Source organism: Mastigoproctus giganteus, chromosome 1 (assembly GCF_048544385.1).
Source record: "Mastigoproctus giganteus isolate SK-2022 chromosome 1, ASM4854438v1, whole genome shotgun sequence".
NCBI lineage: Eukaryota > Metazoa > Arthropoda > Arachnida > Uropygi > Thelyphonidae > Mastigoproctus > Mastigoproctus giganteus.
The window spans coordinates 137,604,488-137,623,230 of NC_143575.1; the positions used below are offsets into that span (position 1 = coordinate 137,604,488).

Sequence of the window (18,743 nt, forward strand, 5' to 3'; positions counted from 1 at the left end):
ATGGCTTTGCATAACTCAGTATACTCAATTTTCTCCCTGTCAGTGTTTTTCTTGCTCTTCATTTGTCGTCTTTGGTTCATCATGACAAGTGTTTCTTGACTAATTTTTTCTTCTTTGGATTTCTGTTTCCCTATAGGTTTCTTGGGCTTTATCACTTTCAGAAAGTTGTAGTATTCCTCGTCGATATCGAGGAATATTACGATGACATACTTTATACCTTATTTCAAGTCCAATATCAAAACATGCTGTCAGCATCTCACATTCAAGAAGAGGGTGCCCCCACACAGTTCCATATTGAGTCCAATCCTATTTGCGATTAGGGTCAACAATATATTGGAAGATCTTTAAAAAATGATTGCAGTATACATGTATGCTGATGACCTCACGAAATACTGCCAATCGCAAAGTATGAATACTATGAATTCTGCTGCAGAATTCAATCCTGGACCTTATGCAATGGATACCATCTCACTGAACATAATCCACTACATTCATTTCTGCAAACTTCGGTCACTTCATCCTAATCCAGAGCTACAGATAGATAACATGCCAGTTCCTGTTGCTCACACTGTCCAATTTCTTGGCCTGATACTAGATAGGAAACTGAACTTTCAAGCACACTATCTGTTTGAAGAAGTTGAATATCCTCCAGTGTGCGTGTGTCATCCTTGTCATGAGGCACTGATCAACATACCCTTATCCATCTTTATAGAGTTCTCATCAGGTCTTGCTTGGACTATGGTTCTCCAGTGTTATGACTCTGCAAGAAAAAATACTTTAGAGTGATTAAACACCATCCAGCTCAGTGCTCTGAGAATTGCTCTAGGGGCTTTCAGAACCTCCCTGGTTCAGAGCCTTTACATCAAAGCCCATGAAACTCTCTTACATCTTTACAGAAAAACATTACTTCTAATGTATGCTGCAAAAACGAATGGGAGTCATTTTACAATAGTAAATCAAATGAAAACCGACCTGCTCCACTTAGATTTAAGGAACTGACTCAATCATGGAATATAGAAATCGGTAATATGTTTGAGGACATTACATCATCAGATCCACCCTGGACAAATATCTGTGCAATATATGATGACTATTTTCAACGGTGGGGAAAGAACACCTTGTCTTCCCTGATATTATTATTATTATTAGTCATACGATGCAAGGAAGCCTGAGGCTTATGCTGCACCAGCCAAAAAAATTTCTCGAGTTACCCTAAGAGAGAGAGAGAGAGAGAGAGAGAGGAATGACATAAAAAACAGATGTGAGCCCCTGGCCCAGTTAGATGCAGCTTTCTCTCTTTCTCATTCACAGGCCTGTGAATGAGAAAGATGGATCAAAAACTGATGGATCTATACAGATGGATCAAAAACTGAGACCCAAGTAGGTGCTGCAGTAATATTCCCATCACTTCTGTCTCATTACTAGTAGAATGCAGTATCTTCACTGCTGAGCTTTATGCTATATATACTTAGCTCTGGATCACATTAATGAACATCTAATTCTGTCTGCTTTAATATACACTGACTCACTCAGTGCTGTCTCTGCTATAAAATAGTAATACCAACTCCTCTCACCCTGTAATAAAAGAAATCCATTGTAAATTACTTGCATGTAATGAGTCAAAACTGTGACATTCTGCTGGATCCCGGGGCATTCTGAGACAGTAGGAAAAAAGCAGAAAGCTTTTTTCCTGAGAAAGCAGATCTTGCGGCCAAACAACCCAATACTTCTATTTTACAGACCTGTCAAGTTCCGTATACCGATTTCATCGGTAAAGTATGTTACAATAGCTGGTCAATAATCTGGAGAGGTTATCCAGGAAACAAACTTTACTGAATAATACCAGATCCGAATCTGCCACTCTCCAGCTTTTGGAAAAGCAGACAAGAAGTAATTCTAAGTAGGCTAAGAACTGGGCATACTTGCCTCACACACCTCTATCTATTAACGAATGACAGTGCTCCCCACTGCACATCATGTCATGTGCAACTGACTATTCATCATTTATAAGTGGACTGTCCTCAACTTCTCAGTATCCGCTGAAACATCTTTAAATCATGTGCTAATGCACAGTCATCACTAATATTATTGAAAATTCTTGGAGCTGATCCAAATAAGAAAGAACTGTTTACCTTCTTAAATAACATAGGAATATACCATAAAATATAATAGGTATTACGATAAAGTTAGTATTTCCTATTAACCCTTAGAAAGACACAATATGGCCGTAGCAGCCTATGTTTCATTAAATCCCAACACAACAATAACAACAAAATTCAATTTTTCCATGCATATAACTTATCTTAGAACTCTCTCTGCTTGAAAAAACATAATATACTCAGAGCTATCTCAGCTGTGGCACGGGGAGCAGATAGATGCACTCTTCTACATTTGTATCAATCTCTCATCAGGTCACATCTAGACTATGGCACAATAGTCTACGACTCAACCAGGAAAACTGTACTTACAAGAATGAATACCATACAGCACAATCCTTTGTACAACAATGTACAAACATTCTACAACAATAAACCCACTGAAAATAAACCAACTGGTATTAGACTACAAGAGTTGATGCACTGCTGGAATGTACATCTTGAAAACATGCTTAAAGAAACCAGAATACCTGATCCACCCTGGTCCACAAACTCAACTTACTGTTTGTTTGTTGTTTGGGTTTTTAGGAGCATTAGCAACTATGGTCATATTGCTCTGGGATATGCGGTGGTCATTCCCTGACCTTTCCGCATCCTCCGTATTTGATGGTGATGGGCTCGAACCCCGATCTAATCAAGAAGCGTGTGTTACACACTGCTGCTGCTGCTCCTTCCCACCTGGCTACGGAGGCAACTTACTGTGACACCTATTTCCAACAATGGGGAAAAAAGTCCCTGGAAAATTGTAACATCAAACAACTTCTAGGGCATGCTTCTAGCAATGCACAGAGCTGCATAATATATACCCATGGCTCAAAATCAGATGCTGCCATAGGTGCTGGAGCAGTCTTTCCCTCGTTCACAGTGTCTGTATCTCTTCCAACTGAATGTAGCAGTTATACTGTAGAACTGAATGCAATCCAGCTAGCTATAGACAATATCAATACCCACCTCAAGAACAGTAGTTTAATGTATACAGACCCAATGAGTGCACTGTCTGCAATAAGTAATGAATTCTCAACCCCACCTCCATAATAAAAGAAATCAGGTCTTGTCTAAATCTTTAGCAGAATAAGAATCATACTATAAGCTTCTGTTGGATTCCAGGACATACTGGCACTGCAGGTAATGAAACAGCAGGCCAGGCAGGCAAGCACCCAAACAGCAGCACACCAACATCTTATTGAGTACCCTACATAGATCTCATAAAGCATATCGTTCTTTCCCCATTTATAGTCTGCATTGAAACAATTAGAAATATTATTCGGCCAGTTACTTTGTATCTGTAGAGACCAGTGGTTAAACTTTTGGAAGACACAGGCAAACAATGAATTATTTGAAATTTAACTTGAACCACAACTATGGAACTCCAGTTTCAGGTAAAACAGACATGAAGAACTGGCAAGATTGCGCAAAGGGCACACACACTTGACCCACCTGTTCCTGCCCATGGGCAATGACCCGCCTATATGCACGCATTGTTTATCACAACTGATAGTTTGACATATCCTCTTAGACTGTTCATTTTATTCTCACATCAGAAATACTACCTTCTGCTCTCTGAACAAATGCAAGAACCCTTATCGCTAACCCACTTGTTGAGAAACATTGCTAATCTAGATGAGCACTTCACCTATTTCAAACAAATCAAACTGTATGAATATTTCTAATCTCAAATAAAGCAAATTTCCACCATATATCCAAACACTGGAATAGGCACATTTTGGCTTGTTGCCCTTGTGCCGATAAACTTCTATACCAACCAGCTAACCTATCTGATCCCAGAAAACTGGCAGCAACAGCCTCCCTGGAAATGGTTACACTCTGGCCATTTTGCGAGTTGCAGATGAGGGATATTTCCATTGTTTTGAAACCAGTTTGGTTTCTGGGTCAAAGTAGTATATCTACGATTCATCCGTAGTCACCAGTAGATACTGACTTGAAAAAACAAGTCAGTATTGCTGTCACACAGGGCAATCAATTCAGCAGAGTAGGCTTGCATTTCTAAAGACATGAGCAAGCAAGGAATCCATCATGCTGAGACCTTATTCTTATTCAAATAATTGTGAATTATGCTCTGCTCTGATGCATAGCTTATCCTAGTCTCAGAAATTGCCTATTTAATTGTTATTTGGCAATAATTGAAGATCAGATGTTCGACTTTCTTCACAAATTCAGCAGTGTGAAATGTGGATAGTCGCCCCCCCCCCCTTCTTTCCTCATCACGAACACTCTTGGTTGCACTTGAACTGTTTCCTCCAGTATTTTGCAATGTGATATGATGGACAGATATCCCCATACACTGTAGACATCTCTTCATAGATAGTCCTTGACTGATTGCCTTGCAAAAACAGGAATTTGATAAAATGGATCAAACTTTATCCATGATGACATTGTGTAAAACGTTCAACTCTGTAACATAAGAATTAAAGCAATGAAACTTCCTACATATATTACTAGATAAACAAGCAATACACTTAATAAGTCATTCTTGCCTTTGCGAAGCCAGGAAAGGATCCTAAAATCCCTACTAATTATCATCCTGTTGCTTTGACTAGCTGTCGCAAAATCCTAGAGAGAATGATTAATTTTCATTTAATATGGTATTTAGAATCAAATGACCTTCTCTCTAGCATCCAGTGCAGTATCTGAAGAAACCAGTCCACTCTGGACCATCTTATTAGACTGGAAACATCCATCCGGGATGCTTTCCTAAAATGTGAACATCTTGTGTCTGTATTTTTGATATGGGGAAAGCGTATGACACAACTTAGAGATTTGGCATCGTAAAAAATTTGTATACCGTCGGCCTTAGAGGGCATCTTCTTGTGTTCGTTAAAAACTTTTTAGCCAATCTTTTCAAGGTCATTTCGAATCCTCACTCTCTTGTCCAATTAGACAAGAGGGAGGGGAGTACTGCAAGGATCAGTAGTAAATATCTCACTTTTTTCCTTAAAAATAAATACCATCACTAAACAGCTTCCTCCAACTGTAAACAGTGCTCTCGATGTTGATGACTTTAGCATATTCTCTCAGTCGTGCAACAAGGGTTATTGAAAGACAACTGCAACAAGCTATTGATCAACTTAATACCTTGGCACTTGCAAATAGATTCTGGTTCTCACCACAGAAGACCGTTTGCATACATTTTGGACATAAGCAGAATCTTCATTCTGAACTTGAGTTGAGGATCAGTATAATGCTATTCCAGTAGTGCAAGACACAAAATTCTCAGGACTTGTATTTAAATATCTCACTTTTTTCCTTAAAAATAAATACCATCACTAAACAGCTTCCTCCAACTGTAAACAGTGCTCTCGATGTTGATGACTTTAGCATATTCTCTCAGTCGTGCAACAAAGGCGCCTCCGTAGCCAGGTGGGAAGGAGCAGCAGTGTGTAGCACACGCTTCTTGATTAGACCGGGGTTCGAGCCCGTCACCACCAAATACGGAGGATGCGGAAAGGTCAGGGAATGACCACCGCATATCCCGGAGCAATATGGCCTTAGTTGCTAATGCTCCTAAAAACCAAATAACAAACAAACAAACAAACAATCGTGCAACAAGGGTTATTGAAAGACAGCTGCAACAAGCTATTGATCGCCTTAATACCTTGGCACTTGCAAATAGATTCTGGTTCTCACCACAGAAGACCGTTTGCATACATTTTGGACATAAGCAGAATCTTCATTCTGAACTTGAGTTGAGGATCAGTATAATGTTATTCCAATAGTGCAAGACACAAAATTCTCAGGACTTGTATTTGATAAAAAGTTGACCTTTTTGGACCACATCCGTCAACTCCATATAAAGTGCACAAGAGGCCTGAATTCTCCATACTCTCTCCTCTACATCTTGGGGTGTGGACCGATGCACCCTATTACACATTTACTGTGCACTTGTACAATCGAGGCTAGACTATGGGTCCAAAGTATACACATCAACCAGAAGCATTGTACTTTGATGGCTGGATCCTCTCCATCATCAGGCTATCCATATTGCTACTGGAGCATATTGAACATCTCCTGTCCAGGGCCTATATGCTGAAGCAAATGAACCAACTTTATCACTTCAACATAAGCAGTTATCTCTAAAGGTATGCCTTAAAACTGAAATCTCTGCTAGACCACTTTATGTGGTGCTCTGTTTTTGAGCCACAATGGGAAAGTTTATAGAACCCTGTCACACTGCCAACTGTCCTTTTGGTATTCATCTCTAAGAGCTACTCAGAGAACATTAAATCAAGGTAAACAAGGTAGCCCAATCAGTAAAGCAGCCCAATCCACCCTGGCATGCTCAAGTTCTGGCATGTGTACAGAACATGTGTCAGATGACTGTCCTGCATAGGACACAGTCATCTGACACATTCATATTTGCTGAGGGCTGTGACACAGTTTTATCCCTGAGACATATTTTAATCCAGTGCCTCAACTGAAAGTGCTTCTATCACTCACCCATATTATTGGAAACAATGCAAATTTAAATGAACTATTTACCTTTCTTAAGCAAATATGAATATATGATTTACTCAGATGACAAATTGGACCAAATTTTTATATAAAAACATAACATAGGAATAGGCACATTTTGGCCCAAGTTGCCCTTGTGGCCAAAAACATTAATACTAATACTAGAGAATTCTCAGATTTTAATGATATGCATTTTACTGCTTTTAACTATCTGAATGAGCCTTATTATACACTCAGTTATATTTTATCAACAATAACAAAGTGTCAGCTGTTTTCCCTTTTTTTTTTAAACTTACTGGTTTATATACATATATATATATAAAATAAGCCATACATTTTTAGAATATATACTGCCATTTAAACATATATTTTGACCAGGTAACCTCCTTTAAAGATACTGGAATCTATTTTTACCTTGTCTTAGCATTAGCAGGAGCATATGATGCAAGAAAGCAAGCTTATGCAGCATCAGTGAGGTGCCTCCGTAGCCAGGTGGGAAGGAGCAGCAGTGCGTGGCACAAGCTTCTTGATTAGACCGGGGTTTGAGTCCGTCACCACCAAATACGGAGGATGTGGAAAGGTCAGGGAATGACCACCGCACATCCTGGAGCAATATGGCCTTAGTTGCTAATGCACCTAAAAACCAAATAACAAACAAACAACTATCATTCCTCAATTTGAAACTGGGCCTCCCTCAGGTTCTTAGTCTGAGCAAGAGGAAGAATCCCATCAGCATTCAGCTTGCTCAACCCATTCAAGGCCTTATACACCTCAATCAGATCACTTCGCAGGTGCCTACTCTCCAGGTGCTGCAATTTGCAGAACTTAAGCCTTTCTTGGTAAGAGCAACCCCCTTGGTAAGAGCACCCCTCACCAATCTTGTTGCCCCTCTTTGACTCTCATTCACTCTACATCCTTCCTAAAATGAAGTCTCCAGTCCAGTACACAGTACTCCAGGTATGGTCTGACCATTGCCTTGTATAACGGGATAATCACCTCCCTGTCCCTGCCAGCAAAATTCCTATATATCATTGAAAAGACTCAATGACCTGCCCTGGCAGCCCACAGGGCAGGTCTGCACTGCTCAGCGAACTTCATATTTCACTGCACAATTACCCCAAGGTCTTTTTCACTTTCCACTTCCCTGAGTGTGATGCCACACAGTTGGTACATTTCTCTTGTTATTGCTACCCATATGCAGTACTTTGCATTTGTCGATGTTAAACTTCAATTGCCACTTCTCAGCCCATTTTCTCAAATGGTTCATAATTGCCATTGCTGTCAATGCACCAGAAAAATCCTATACCAGACCAAACATCTTATTTGGCACATGATGATGAGAACAGTTTTCTGTATACAGATGTCTCTTGCCTTTAGTGTATTGTATCTAAGAAGTCCATACATTAAATACATTTCTGCATTTGAATATCTTGATTTGAATAAGCCTCCATTATCACAGCAAATCCACAATATCAAAATGTTAATGACAAGCTCTTTTATTGTAATGCTCTTGTCAGGAGAACTAACTGAAATCACTCAAAGAACACTACAGGATCTTGTTTACCTAGCTATAGCAAGGCCCTCTGTGATATATTGAGCATTGTTTGTAGACAGTTGAATGGGGCCAACTGTGCTAACTCAGTTTGTGGAGAGTATTGCTGGAATATAAAAATGGCTGCAACAAGGTGAAATCAGACATATATGTACTTGAACTTTTTGTTATTGTTTTGAAGTCCTAAATCCATCCCTAAAGTGGATCCCACACATTATGGATACCATATACTGGGTGGTTATAAAATATGTTTTCCTATTCAGGAAACCCTAGCGTCAAAACGGTTAGAGTTAGTGCTGTGAAAATCGGTAGGTATGTCATTTAGGGTATGGGGAAGCGATTTGTAGAAGAAAAAAAATTTGTTAAAATTTCCGGCATTGCACATATGTATATGAAAAACGGCACTGCACATATGTAAAAGTGTCATTTACTTCAAGACACGCTGTTTACACAAATGATATCCTGTTAGATAAAAGCAGAAAGGCCAATGCCACCGTCAATAACCATTATGGCTCTTACAATAAAGAACATGCTCTTTTAGTAAAATTGTTCTACTAGAATAATGGTAATGCTAATGCAGCACTACATGAATATTGGAAACTTAAAGGTTTGCATAAAGGACCAATGGGGCTTCGAAAACTAATAATGAAATTTGAAGCGAACGGGGAGTTAGGTGTAATTCCAGGCAGGGGACGATCACATATTGGAATAGACGTAGTGGATGAAGTGGCAGTTGCAATGGTACTTGACAGAGGTGTGTCAAGAGAATTGAACCTTCCTTGGTCTACTGTGCGTAAAGTGCTTTGAATAATTTTACACTGGTTCTCATACAAGATTCACATAGTGCAAGAACTAAAGTATTGTGATCAGCAACAATGAATAGACTTTGCTCTACGTTTTCTGGATCGTATGGATCTTGACGATACATGGACTGAAATGATCTTGTGGTCTGATGAGGCACTCTTCACAGGGTAGTAAATGCACAAAACTGTCGAATATGGGGAACTTCTTGTCCATTTGCTGTGCATGAAAGACCACTACAAAGTCCATATGTTACAGTGTGGTGTAGATTCACAGCAGAGTTTATAATCGGACCATTTTTCTTTGAAGAGTCTACACCGCATGGCCCCATAAAGTGTGCGGTAACTAGTGCATGGTACTGTGCTCTTCTAAGAAATCACATTATTCCCTCTCTGCAAGAAAGGCAATGCTTGGAGACCGTAATGTTCATGCAAGATGGTGCCCCTCCCTATGTTGTTTGACAAGTGAAGGAATTAGTGACTTTCTAGAGACTTTCCACAGTTCTGGCCAGCCCAATCACCAGATCTCAATTCCTGTGATTTCTGGCTATGGGTATACCTGAAAGACGGAGTTTACCATGGCAGCATACAGATGCTTGTCGATTTGAAAGCAAGCATTAAACAGCATATAGCCAACATCCCCAATGAGATGCTATGCGAAACTATGTCGCACACAGTCCTCCGTTTTCAGAATGTCATCTCAAGTGAAGGAAAGCATATAGAACCATATATGTAGATTTATAAATTCTGATATTAAAATCTAATCCTAAGTTAAGTATTCCATCTCATGTTTGTAGTGCTAATTGCTCCTCTGGTGGTAGGTGCCTCCATAGCCAGGTGGGAAGGAGCAGCAGTGCGCACGCTTCTTGATTAGACCGGGATTCAAGCCCATCACCACCAAATACGGAGGATGCGGAAAGGTCAGGGAATGACCACCGCATATCCCGGAGCAATATAGTTGCTAATGCTCCTAAAAACCAAATAACAAACAAACAAACAAACATAACATCCTCTGGTGGTGGAAATTCGAACTAATTTTTTTTCTTCTACAAATCGCTTCCCAATACCCTAAGTGACATACCCACCAGTTTTCACTGCGCCATCTCTAACCGTTTTAACATTAGGGTCTCCTGAATAGGGAAGCTTATTTTATAACCACCCGGTATAATGGTTAAGTGCATTCCAGGCTTTATGAGATATAATTCTCATCCTGTCCTGTTGTGGGTTCAGCAGATGAAAAAGCCAGTAAAACAAGTATAAAAGTATATACAAGTATATACTTATATAAATACAAGTATTATGAACTAATTCTGTAGGTTGCAGAAATCTTTCTTTCTTTTATATGACCTGGTTTTGGTATGTCATAGCCTTTGTTGCTAATGCACCACCAAAAACCAAATAACAAACAAACAAACAAACATAACATCCTCTGGTGGTGGAAATTCGAACTAATTTTTTTTCTTCTACAAATCGCTTCCCAATACCCTAAGTGACATACCCACCAGTTTTCACTGCGCCATCTCTAACCGTTTTAACATTAGGGTCTCCTGAATAGGGAAGCTTATTTTATAACCACCCGGTATAATGGTTAAGTGCATTCCAGGCTTTATGAGATATAATTCTCATCCTGTCCTGTTGTGGGTTCAGCAGATGAAAAAGCCAGTAAAACAAGTATAAAAGTATATACAAGTATATACTTATATAAATACAAGTATTATGAACTAATTCTGTAGGTTGCAGAAATCTTTCTTTCTTTTATATGACCTGGTTTTGGTATGTCATAGCCTTTGTTGCTAATGCACCACCAAAACCCAGACCAACCCACTCCCCTACATCTTTGTTATTTTACATTGTATATTTTGATGCATTCTTCATTTAATCCATATTTTATGCTTTATTTTATATTTATAGACAGTATTAGTTATGATAGACAAGCAAATAACTGCTAACATGGTTTATTTCTAGATTCTGGAAATGATCTGGCTCAAAGTCCTTGGTTTTAGAGTATGATCTGCATTTAAATACAGGCAATCCCCGTATAACACGGTACTTCTACAACACGGTTTCGCTCTAACACGATTGATAAAGTGCAGAAATCCTCACACAACACAGTACTTATATGACATGGTTTCACTCTAAAACAGTAAAGAGAACTGCGGAAAACCTCTCATAACACGGTATTTTTTCAGAATGAGCTTTTGTGTGAGCTTTTATGTGGGGAAAACCCTGCTATTGTATATAATTTTTCAACATTTCCATACTCTTTTGGGAATCCCCGCCTTTGGCTTGCTAATCGTTATGCAAAAAAAAAAAGGGGAATCCCCGTATTTTATTTTGTTGGGAAATTTTCGTGTTAGGTTCTGTGCTATTGAACTTGTGGAAAAATTCTAGATTTCAAGATTTCAAATGCGCCAGGCCATCCAAATGTTGAAGTAATATTCCTACTACCTTTAAAACTCATTACATGAGAAAATCATTACAATGGATTTTGAAAAAAATTTATTAGAATCTATTGAAGTGATGGAAACATGGAAAAATTTTTCAGTTGTGGGCTGTATTGGAATCATAGCTTTATCGCTTAAAGTAAAACCAACCGTCAACATTAACTGAGTGTTGGAAAAATGTATGGCCGGAGTCAGGTTCATTCAGGAAACATGGTTGAACCGGCAGACAATGGAATCAGTGCGATAGTAGAACTTGCTAAGTCAATAGGAGTGGATGGTTTTGATGATATGACTATTGAATACATTCAAGAATTTCTTGTAGAAAAAGAGGCTGGAAAGCGGATTTGGTGGAAATGGCATAAGAAGTACTCAAAATCAATTCAGATGATAGCACAGATGAAAATTCTGAAGTTCCAAATTTTACACTAAAAAGCATACGGGAAAGCATACTTAGCTTAGCAATTAGAATCTTATTTTCTGAATGCAGATCCTTCGACTGAGAGGAACACATTTCAAAAGGGAGCTTCAAAAATGCTTAGCTCAATACCATGCAATTTGCAAAGATCTATCAAGCAAAAGCAAAAGCAAACAATCCCAGAATACAGATATTTTAAAGCGAGCAGAAGATACACAGAATCTAGATGCTGAAGAAGAAAGTTCAGAAGGCGAAGATATTCTGTAACAGAGAAAATGTTCTCGTTTGGTTGTGCTTAGCAGCAGTGAAGAGGAAGAAAATTAAATGAACATACATTACCTGACATATATGTATCACAGTTTATAAGGCATTTTTTCAGCTATTACTATTTTTAATAAAAATTAAGTTTCCGATAGTTAAAAAATTGTGTTTTTTTTTTTTTTTTGTTAGCTTTTGTAACATAACCCCCTTTTTTGTACTGGTTCTTAGTCCCGTATAACACTGTTTCACACTACACAAGATTTTATAGGAACCTAACTACCGTTTTGCACGAGGGTTACATTTAATAAATTTTTATACTTATTACTTACTCAAGTTATATGAGATCAGAAGAGTTTAATATACAGACTACAAGAATATCATATTTTGTGGGAACACTACAATTTGAATACATAGCATAAATAACTTGTATATAGATTGCTTGGCCATGTGATGCCTCTATTTATTTAAATGTAATACTTTTCTGAAATTTCTTAGCTGAAATATGGTTGTATGTACAGTATGCTAGAATCAATGGTTTTCAAATTTTATATAATGGCATACCCTCCCCTCTCCCTCTGAGCTTAGCAATGAGCAGTTTTATCTTTCAGTTTTGGTCCAAAATGGTTAGGCAACATTTTGAGTATTGCACACAGGTGGGGAAGCCTCATTTTAGCAAAGATATTGATCTCTTGGAATGGATGTGGAAAAGGGCAAAAAAAAGATTAGTGAGGGGAATAAAAGGGTACTATTACCAAGAAAGGCTTCATTTCTATAAAATACAGCATCTGGAAACTAAGCACCTAAAGGAGATATAATTTAAGTCTTTAAATGGATTAAATAAGCTAAATGCTGATAGCATCCTTCCTCTTGTTCAGGCAACACAGATGAAAGGGCAGAAATTTAAATTACCATTGTCTGTCTTAATTACCATTAAGAACAGTAAAGTGTTTGATGTCATCACAGAGCAAATGGCATAACATAATAATACATCCTATTCCCCACCCCAGCCATATAACATGACAAACTACTTTTCTTTTATTTGCCAATATATAAAAAATATAACTTGTACAAGTAAGGTAATAGCTTCAGTTTATAAATTGCTATGAGCAGTGGGTGCACCCAGAAATTCTTGTTGGGGGGGTTATTAAATTAATTAATATGTGTATCTATATTATATGTTTATTTATTATTGTAAATGCAAAAAAAAACAAAAAAACAAAAAAACTTCTAGTTTATTCATATACTTTTTTGTTTTAATTAAAGCAGATAGTAAAAAAAAAAACTAATAGTGGAACATTTATGTGGTAAAGTAATAATAAAATATATATATTTCTCTTTGAGGAGTACAAATGTATCCTCGTACTACAGTTGGGGAACCAGTCCATAGACTGCATGCATTTTCAAATTCCTGGAACCCAATGACTCATCTCTCTCTCTCTCTGTGCGCGTGTGCGTGCACCGCTGCCTGCCTCCCTAGATTTTTGACTAACATTTACATTTTTTCTAGACATATTTGAGTTGTTTTCATAACATTTTAATTGTTACCGTTTCACCATATCAAATGAAGTTTCAACTTAGGAGAATAATCATCAACGTGTGTGTCTTGTTCCATCAACATGCTCTTTTTTTTTTTATTGTATTGCATTTTCACCATTACCTTAATTTTTAAGTCATCTGTATGGAAAATAAAGTTACTACTTTTTATTTTTGAATATTTTGAAGACAAAATGCACAAGGCATAATATATTATTGGTGAAATTAACTATATAATATTGGTGTAAATACACCATAGTTTACCCATAAATTTAACTACATAAGTAGTGTAACGGCATTGTTTGATTTTATCTCATATTGTGGCTACCTTGACAGTGAGATACCAGGTATTGCACTACTTCAAATAAATAACGCTTCTCTAGTAGAGGAGACTATTGTTATTTATTCTCAGTGGGCACCACCACCACCACCACCCAGATGCATTTCGGAGCTTGTTGGCTCACTCATCAGTGGGCGGGCAGGTACCCAGATAATGCAGATATGCCATCATGGTTGCAAAGTTAATTCCACAATATGAGAGATGTTAAGATAATGATAATATTTTGAAGACTAAATGCACAAGGCATAATATGTTATGGGTGAAATTAACTATTAATATCGGTGTAAATCCACTGATGAGTGAGCCAACAAGCTCCAAAACGCGTCTGGATGGTGGTTCCCACTGAGAATAAATAACAGTAGTCTCCTCTACTAGAGAAGCATTATTTATTTGAAGTAGTGCAATACCTGGTATCTCATCAAAATAGCCACAATATGAGATAAAATCAAACGATGCCTTTACACTACTTATGTAATTAAATTTACGGGTAAACTATGGTGTATTTACACTGATATTATATAGTTAATTTCACCCATAACATATTATGCCTTGTGCAATTAGTCTTCAAAATATTATCATTATCTTCACCATTTGACCTCTCTCATATTGTCAAATTAACTTTGCAACTGTGATGGCATGTCTGCATTATCAGGGTACCTGCCTGCCCACTGGGAATAAATAACAGTAGTCTCCTCTACTAGGATGCATTATTTATTCAAAATAGTGCAATACCTGGTATCTCGTTGTGATAGCTGCTGCAATATGAGATAAACCCCAACGATGCCATTACACTACTTATGTAGTTAAATTTATGGGTAAACTATGGTGAATTTACACCAATATTATATAATTTTTGAATATATATGTATATTTTATTAGCATATTTATTTTTTTTTCTACTCCCTATTTTATGAAGATGTAGTTTTTCAAAATGTGGTACTTTCCACGATCACTTGTTATTTTTGAAAGATTATTGTATGTGTTAGAATTATATTTAACATATTCTGTAAATGATATACAGACAGTAGTTAAAAATAGATTTTAAAATGCTTTTATTTTTATTCCTGCTATTTCAATAAAATGAATTATTTGTTTGAGAAATATTGTCAGTATTCACTTATGTGGTAAAATTTAAAATGTTAAAATATTGTTAGCTAGTTCAATAGTGCATAGGAATTTTTATATATTATACTGCATTGCCTAAATGCACTACTCATTATATAATCCTTTAATAGGAGGAAAGGGTCAATCAGGTGATCATGGTATTCCTGGATCACCTGGGCTTTCAGGTAGACCTGGCAGTAAGGGACAACCTGGGATATCAGGATTTCCTGGATTGTCGGGAACCAAAGGATTTCCTGGATTTGGCATTCCAGGTGTAAAGGGAGAACAAGGAGAGCCTGGACCCCGGGGACCTCCAGGTATTTTATTAAATACTATTAAAAAGCTTTTCTCTTTTTAGGAATGAATGAATGAATGGATAGAGAGAGATTTGTATACATCCAAAAAAATTCTTAAGCTTAGAAGTGACAGCATTATTCGCTGCTTGACTGGACTTGAGGAGCATATCTTCACTGAGCCTTATGACAACAGGGTTCTGGAGACCGACAACTACCATTTTCACTTGGGATTTTGGTAATGTCAGCTGGTGTGGTCCTCAGCACCTCCGTCAAAGAGTGGGAGTGCTGCAGCATTTTATTTTGTTTGTTTGTTCTGCTCTTTTGTTAACAGGTCAATTTGAGCTTTGTACCAATCATTATCAACATAAAAGCTGAGCGCAACAATCGCTAACTTAAACCAAATGTTGATAATTTTTGTGCATATAGTATACATAATTCTGTTTGTTTATTATACAACAGATTCCTCAAGTTCTGACCTGATGGTCATAACCTGTGCAATTGGAGTTCCGTCAAGATATCAAGGTTCCTTCCTTGTGAATTGGTTGGCCCATCCCCACCTAATACAGTTTCATTTATGGCAGCAATAAGAGGATGGGACACAATCCACATTTTGTACTCCATGCCAAAGTGTGTTGCCGGTGGCCGAGTGTGATGTTTGGAGCCGACAGAACCAAGTAAACTGGCACAATAGTGCCAAGCACTTCAGGCTCAGTTGATTCTGCTTCACTATCAGACATATTCAGGAGTGGTAAAGGAAATCTAGAAATAATTAGGGTTGTCAAATGGTAGGGCCTATGAGTGGGGAGGTGCAGGAAGTACATTGTACCTGGGGTCCAAAAGTGGGCCTGGGAGCCAAAGTATTAACAGTAACCTATATTACAGAGCTTCCCAACTAGTGTGCTTCAAGAGGTTAAGGATGGGGCGTATTCAGGGGGAGCAAAGTGGGGTATTTCCCTCCCTTAACCAAAAATTCAAAATTAAAGAAAAAGAATGCAGGAGGCATTTCAATTCTTCTCTATTTTCTCAAGGCATTTTCAGTGTACGAAGAGCTAACTGAAAGACAATCTCCAGAAAAACCAATGATTTTATTCAGGGGCATAACTATTCCAATGCAGCTGCATTTGGGCCTGATCTTGAAAGGGGATCATTAAATTTAGAAGACAGATTCATTTCTAAGACAATTAACAAATTTCATTAATAAATGAAATTTTTTTTTTTTTAATTAAATGTAACACATTCTTATTAGCACAGCAACTGGCCATCCGAGTATTGTTTTGACTGTGCCATGCTTATAGAAATAGTAGAAAATAAAAGATAGTCGTGAAATATTCAGCAAAACTAGTGCCAAATATACATATATACACAGTGTGTACATCGCATTTGATTTTATTCTAGTGTTGAAATCATTTTACATTTTTTGTGTGTAGGTCAAAACAAAAAAAAAATAGGTTTTATTTTACAGTACACAAATTTGTCACACAACAGTCTAGCTATGGCCAGTTATTTTAGTGTCCCTTTTTTTGTTGTTTACCTGAAACAAAAAACTGCAAGGACTACGAATGAGTTATTACTATGCTAGCTAGAGACACATCTAAATTGCTGATGATCCTTTGATCCTTGCATATGTCGATGACATTCTGTGTAAATGACCGATGCAGTGGGAGGAACCCTTCGTGTAATTAGCGTTTATCTCGTGGTGTTCAGAGAGTGAATTAAACAATAACAAGGACAGGTAAAACGTCTACTTCAGCCATCCCAAAATTGCGGGTTTCGATCACTCAAGTTGTTTGTCCAACATGTCACTCCAATGCATGCAGTTTTATTAAATTTATGGTTTTGAGGTCATTTGCTATTTTCACAACAACATTCTACCCTTGTCTATTGCTTTCTTTCTATACAGCCAGCAAGGCTGGACTTTGTCACTTTTAATACATTTTGTAACTGTTTTATATGTATCTGTGCTGTTTTTGCTCGGGGTGGGAAAATTTGTTGCAAAGTTACTTTAAGGAGAAACTGGGGAAATGAAAAAAAAAATTCAGCCAATCAGATGTTTTCATTTTGCTTTATTGGCACAGAAAGAAAGTTCTGCAGCTCTTATCATGTACTATTCTGTGATTCTGCATTGTCATGTGTAGTGATTTTACATTTTCAAGTTTCTCAGAGCAGAGCACAAAAAAAATTCACCCATACAAGCATTCTTCTCTAACCTGTGATAGAAAGGCTGAAAATGTAAGTAAATTTATTATTTCAGTTTTCAATTAGTTTACACAGGATGGACCATTCACAAATAGAGGCAGACTGGCCATAAGACTTACTAGGGAGAAATCCCGGTGGGTCGGAGAGAGTGATGTGCTATTACATGGCCATAAACACTGTTGTGAGGCCACTAAAAGTTTTTCCCGGTAAGAATTTTTGATCCAGTCCACCTCTGTTCACAAATGTTGAATGATCCTTGATGTCTGCTATAGTTAAAAGGTTGTCCAGTTTTGATAATAATGTTACTCATTGCTGTAGATTTCTTATTTTTTTTTACTATTCTTTGTATTTTGTTACAACTTCATAGAACAATCTGTAATGTTACTCTGGTGTCAGTATTTTTTTTTTTTTTTTTTATTGAAAACCTGTTGCGGATTATAGAAAGATGTAATATGAATTTCAAAAGTTACTTTTCGTGATTTCAAAAATTTGAAAAGATTTTATTTTGAAGTTTTGTATGAATTGAGTATTAAATATTTAATATCTTCCGTAGTATTTATATTTTACTTTTCTTATCATAATTACATATAATGTAACAAACATAATACATTTTTTCACAAAGTCCTTATGGACACCCAAAATCTGCTCCAGTTTACCTCTGTGTGCCATACAAAAATTATAAGTTCCCAAGTGTGCTGTGGCATGAAAAAGGTTCGGAAGCACTGCTATATTACATGTTATTGCAACAGTTCATAGCTTATCTATAGAACTTTTGTGGCCTAATGATGATAACTATGATTGCCAGCTTGGCTAAGCCTATTCAAAAGATCAGGCATCACATATTGTATGTTCTGATAAGCCAATGATTTTATGCTACAAAGAAACTTAAGTAGGTAGGCAATATGTACGTGAATCATGCCATTAAAAGGTAGTGTTTATTAATATACAAGATTATAAATCGGAATGGCTTCTATTGTTGGCTGGTGGATGTTGAAATTGCTTGAACTTAGCTGTAGTAGCATGGGTAATCCTGCACTTTAGTGTCGTGAGTCACGGTCAGCGCACAAATCACTGCGGTGCCTCCGTAGCCAGGTGGGCAGGAGCAGCAGTGCACAGCACACACTTCTTGATTAGATCGGGGTTCAAACCAGTGACCACCAAATACGGAGGATGCAG

General features: G+C 37.4%; 1 protein-coding gene across 1 annotated transcript in view; it reads left to right on the forward strand.

Moving 5' to 3' along the window:
• LOC150091155 (uncharacterized) overlaps window positions 1-18,743 on the forward strand; it is a 1,391,089-nt gene that overhangs the window by 1,198,696 nt on the left and 173,650 nt on the right. Inside the window, exon 34 of the mRNA XM_090374518.1 lies at window positions 15,207-15,392. Coding sequence (XP_090230644.1) covers window positions 15,207-15,392 — 186 coding nt within the window. The remainder of the gene's footprint in view (window positions 1-15,206; window positions 15,393-18,743) is intronic.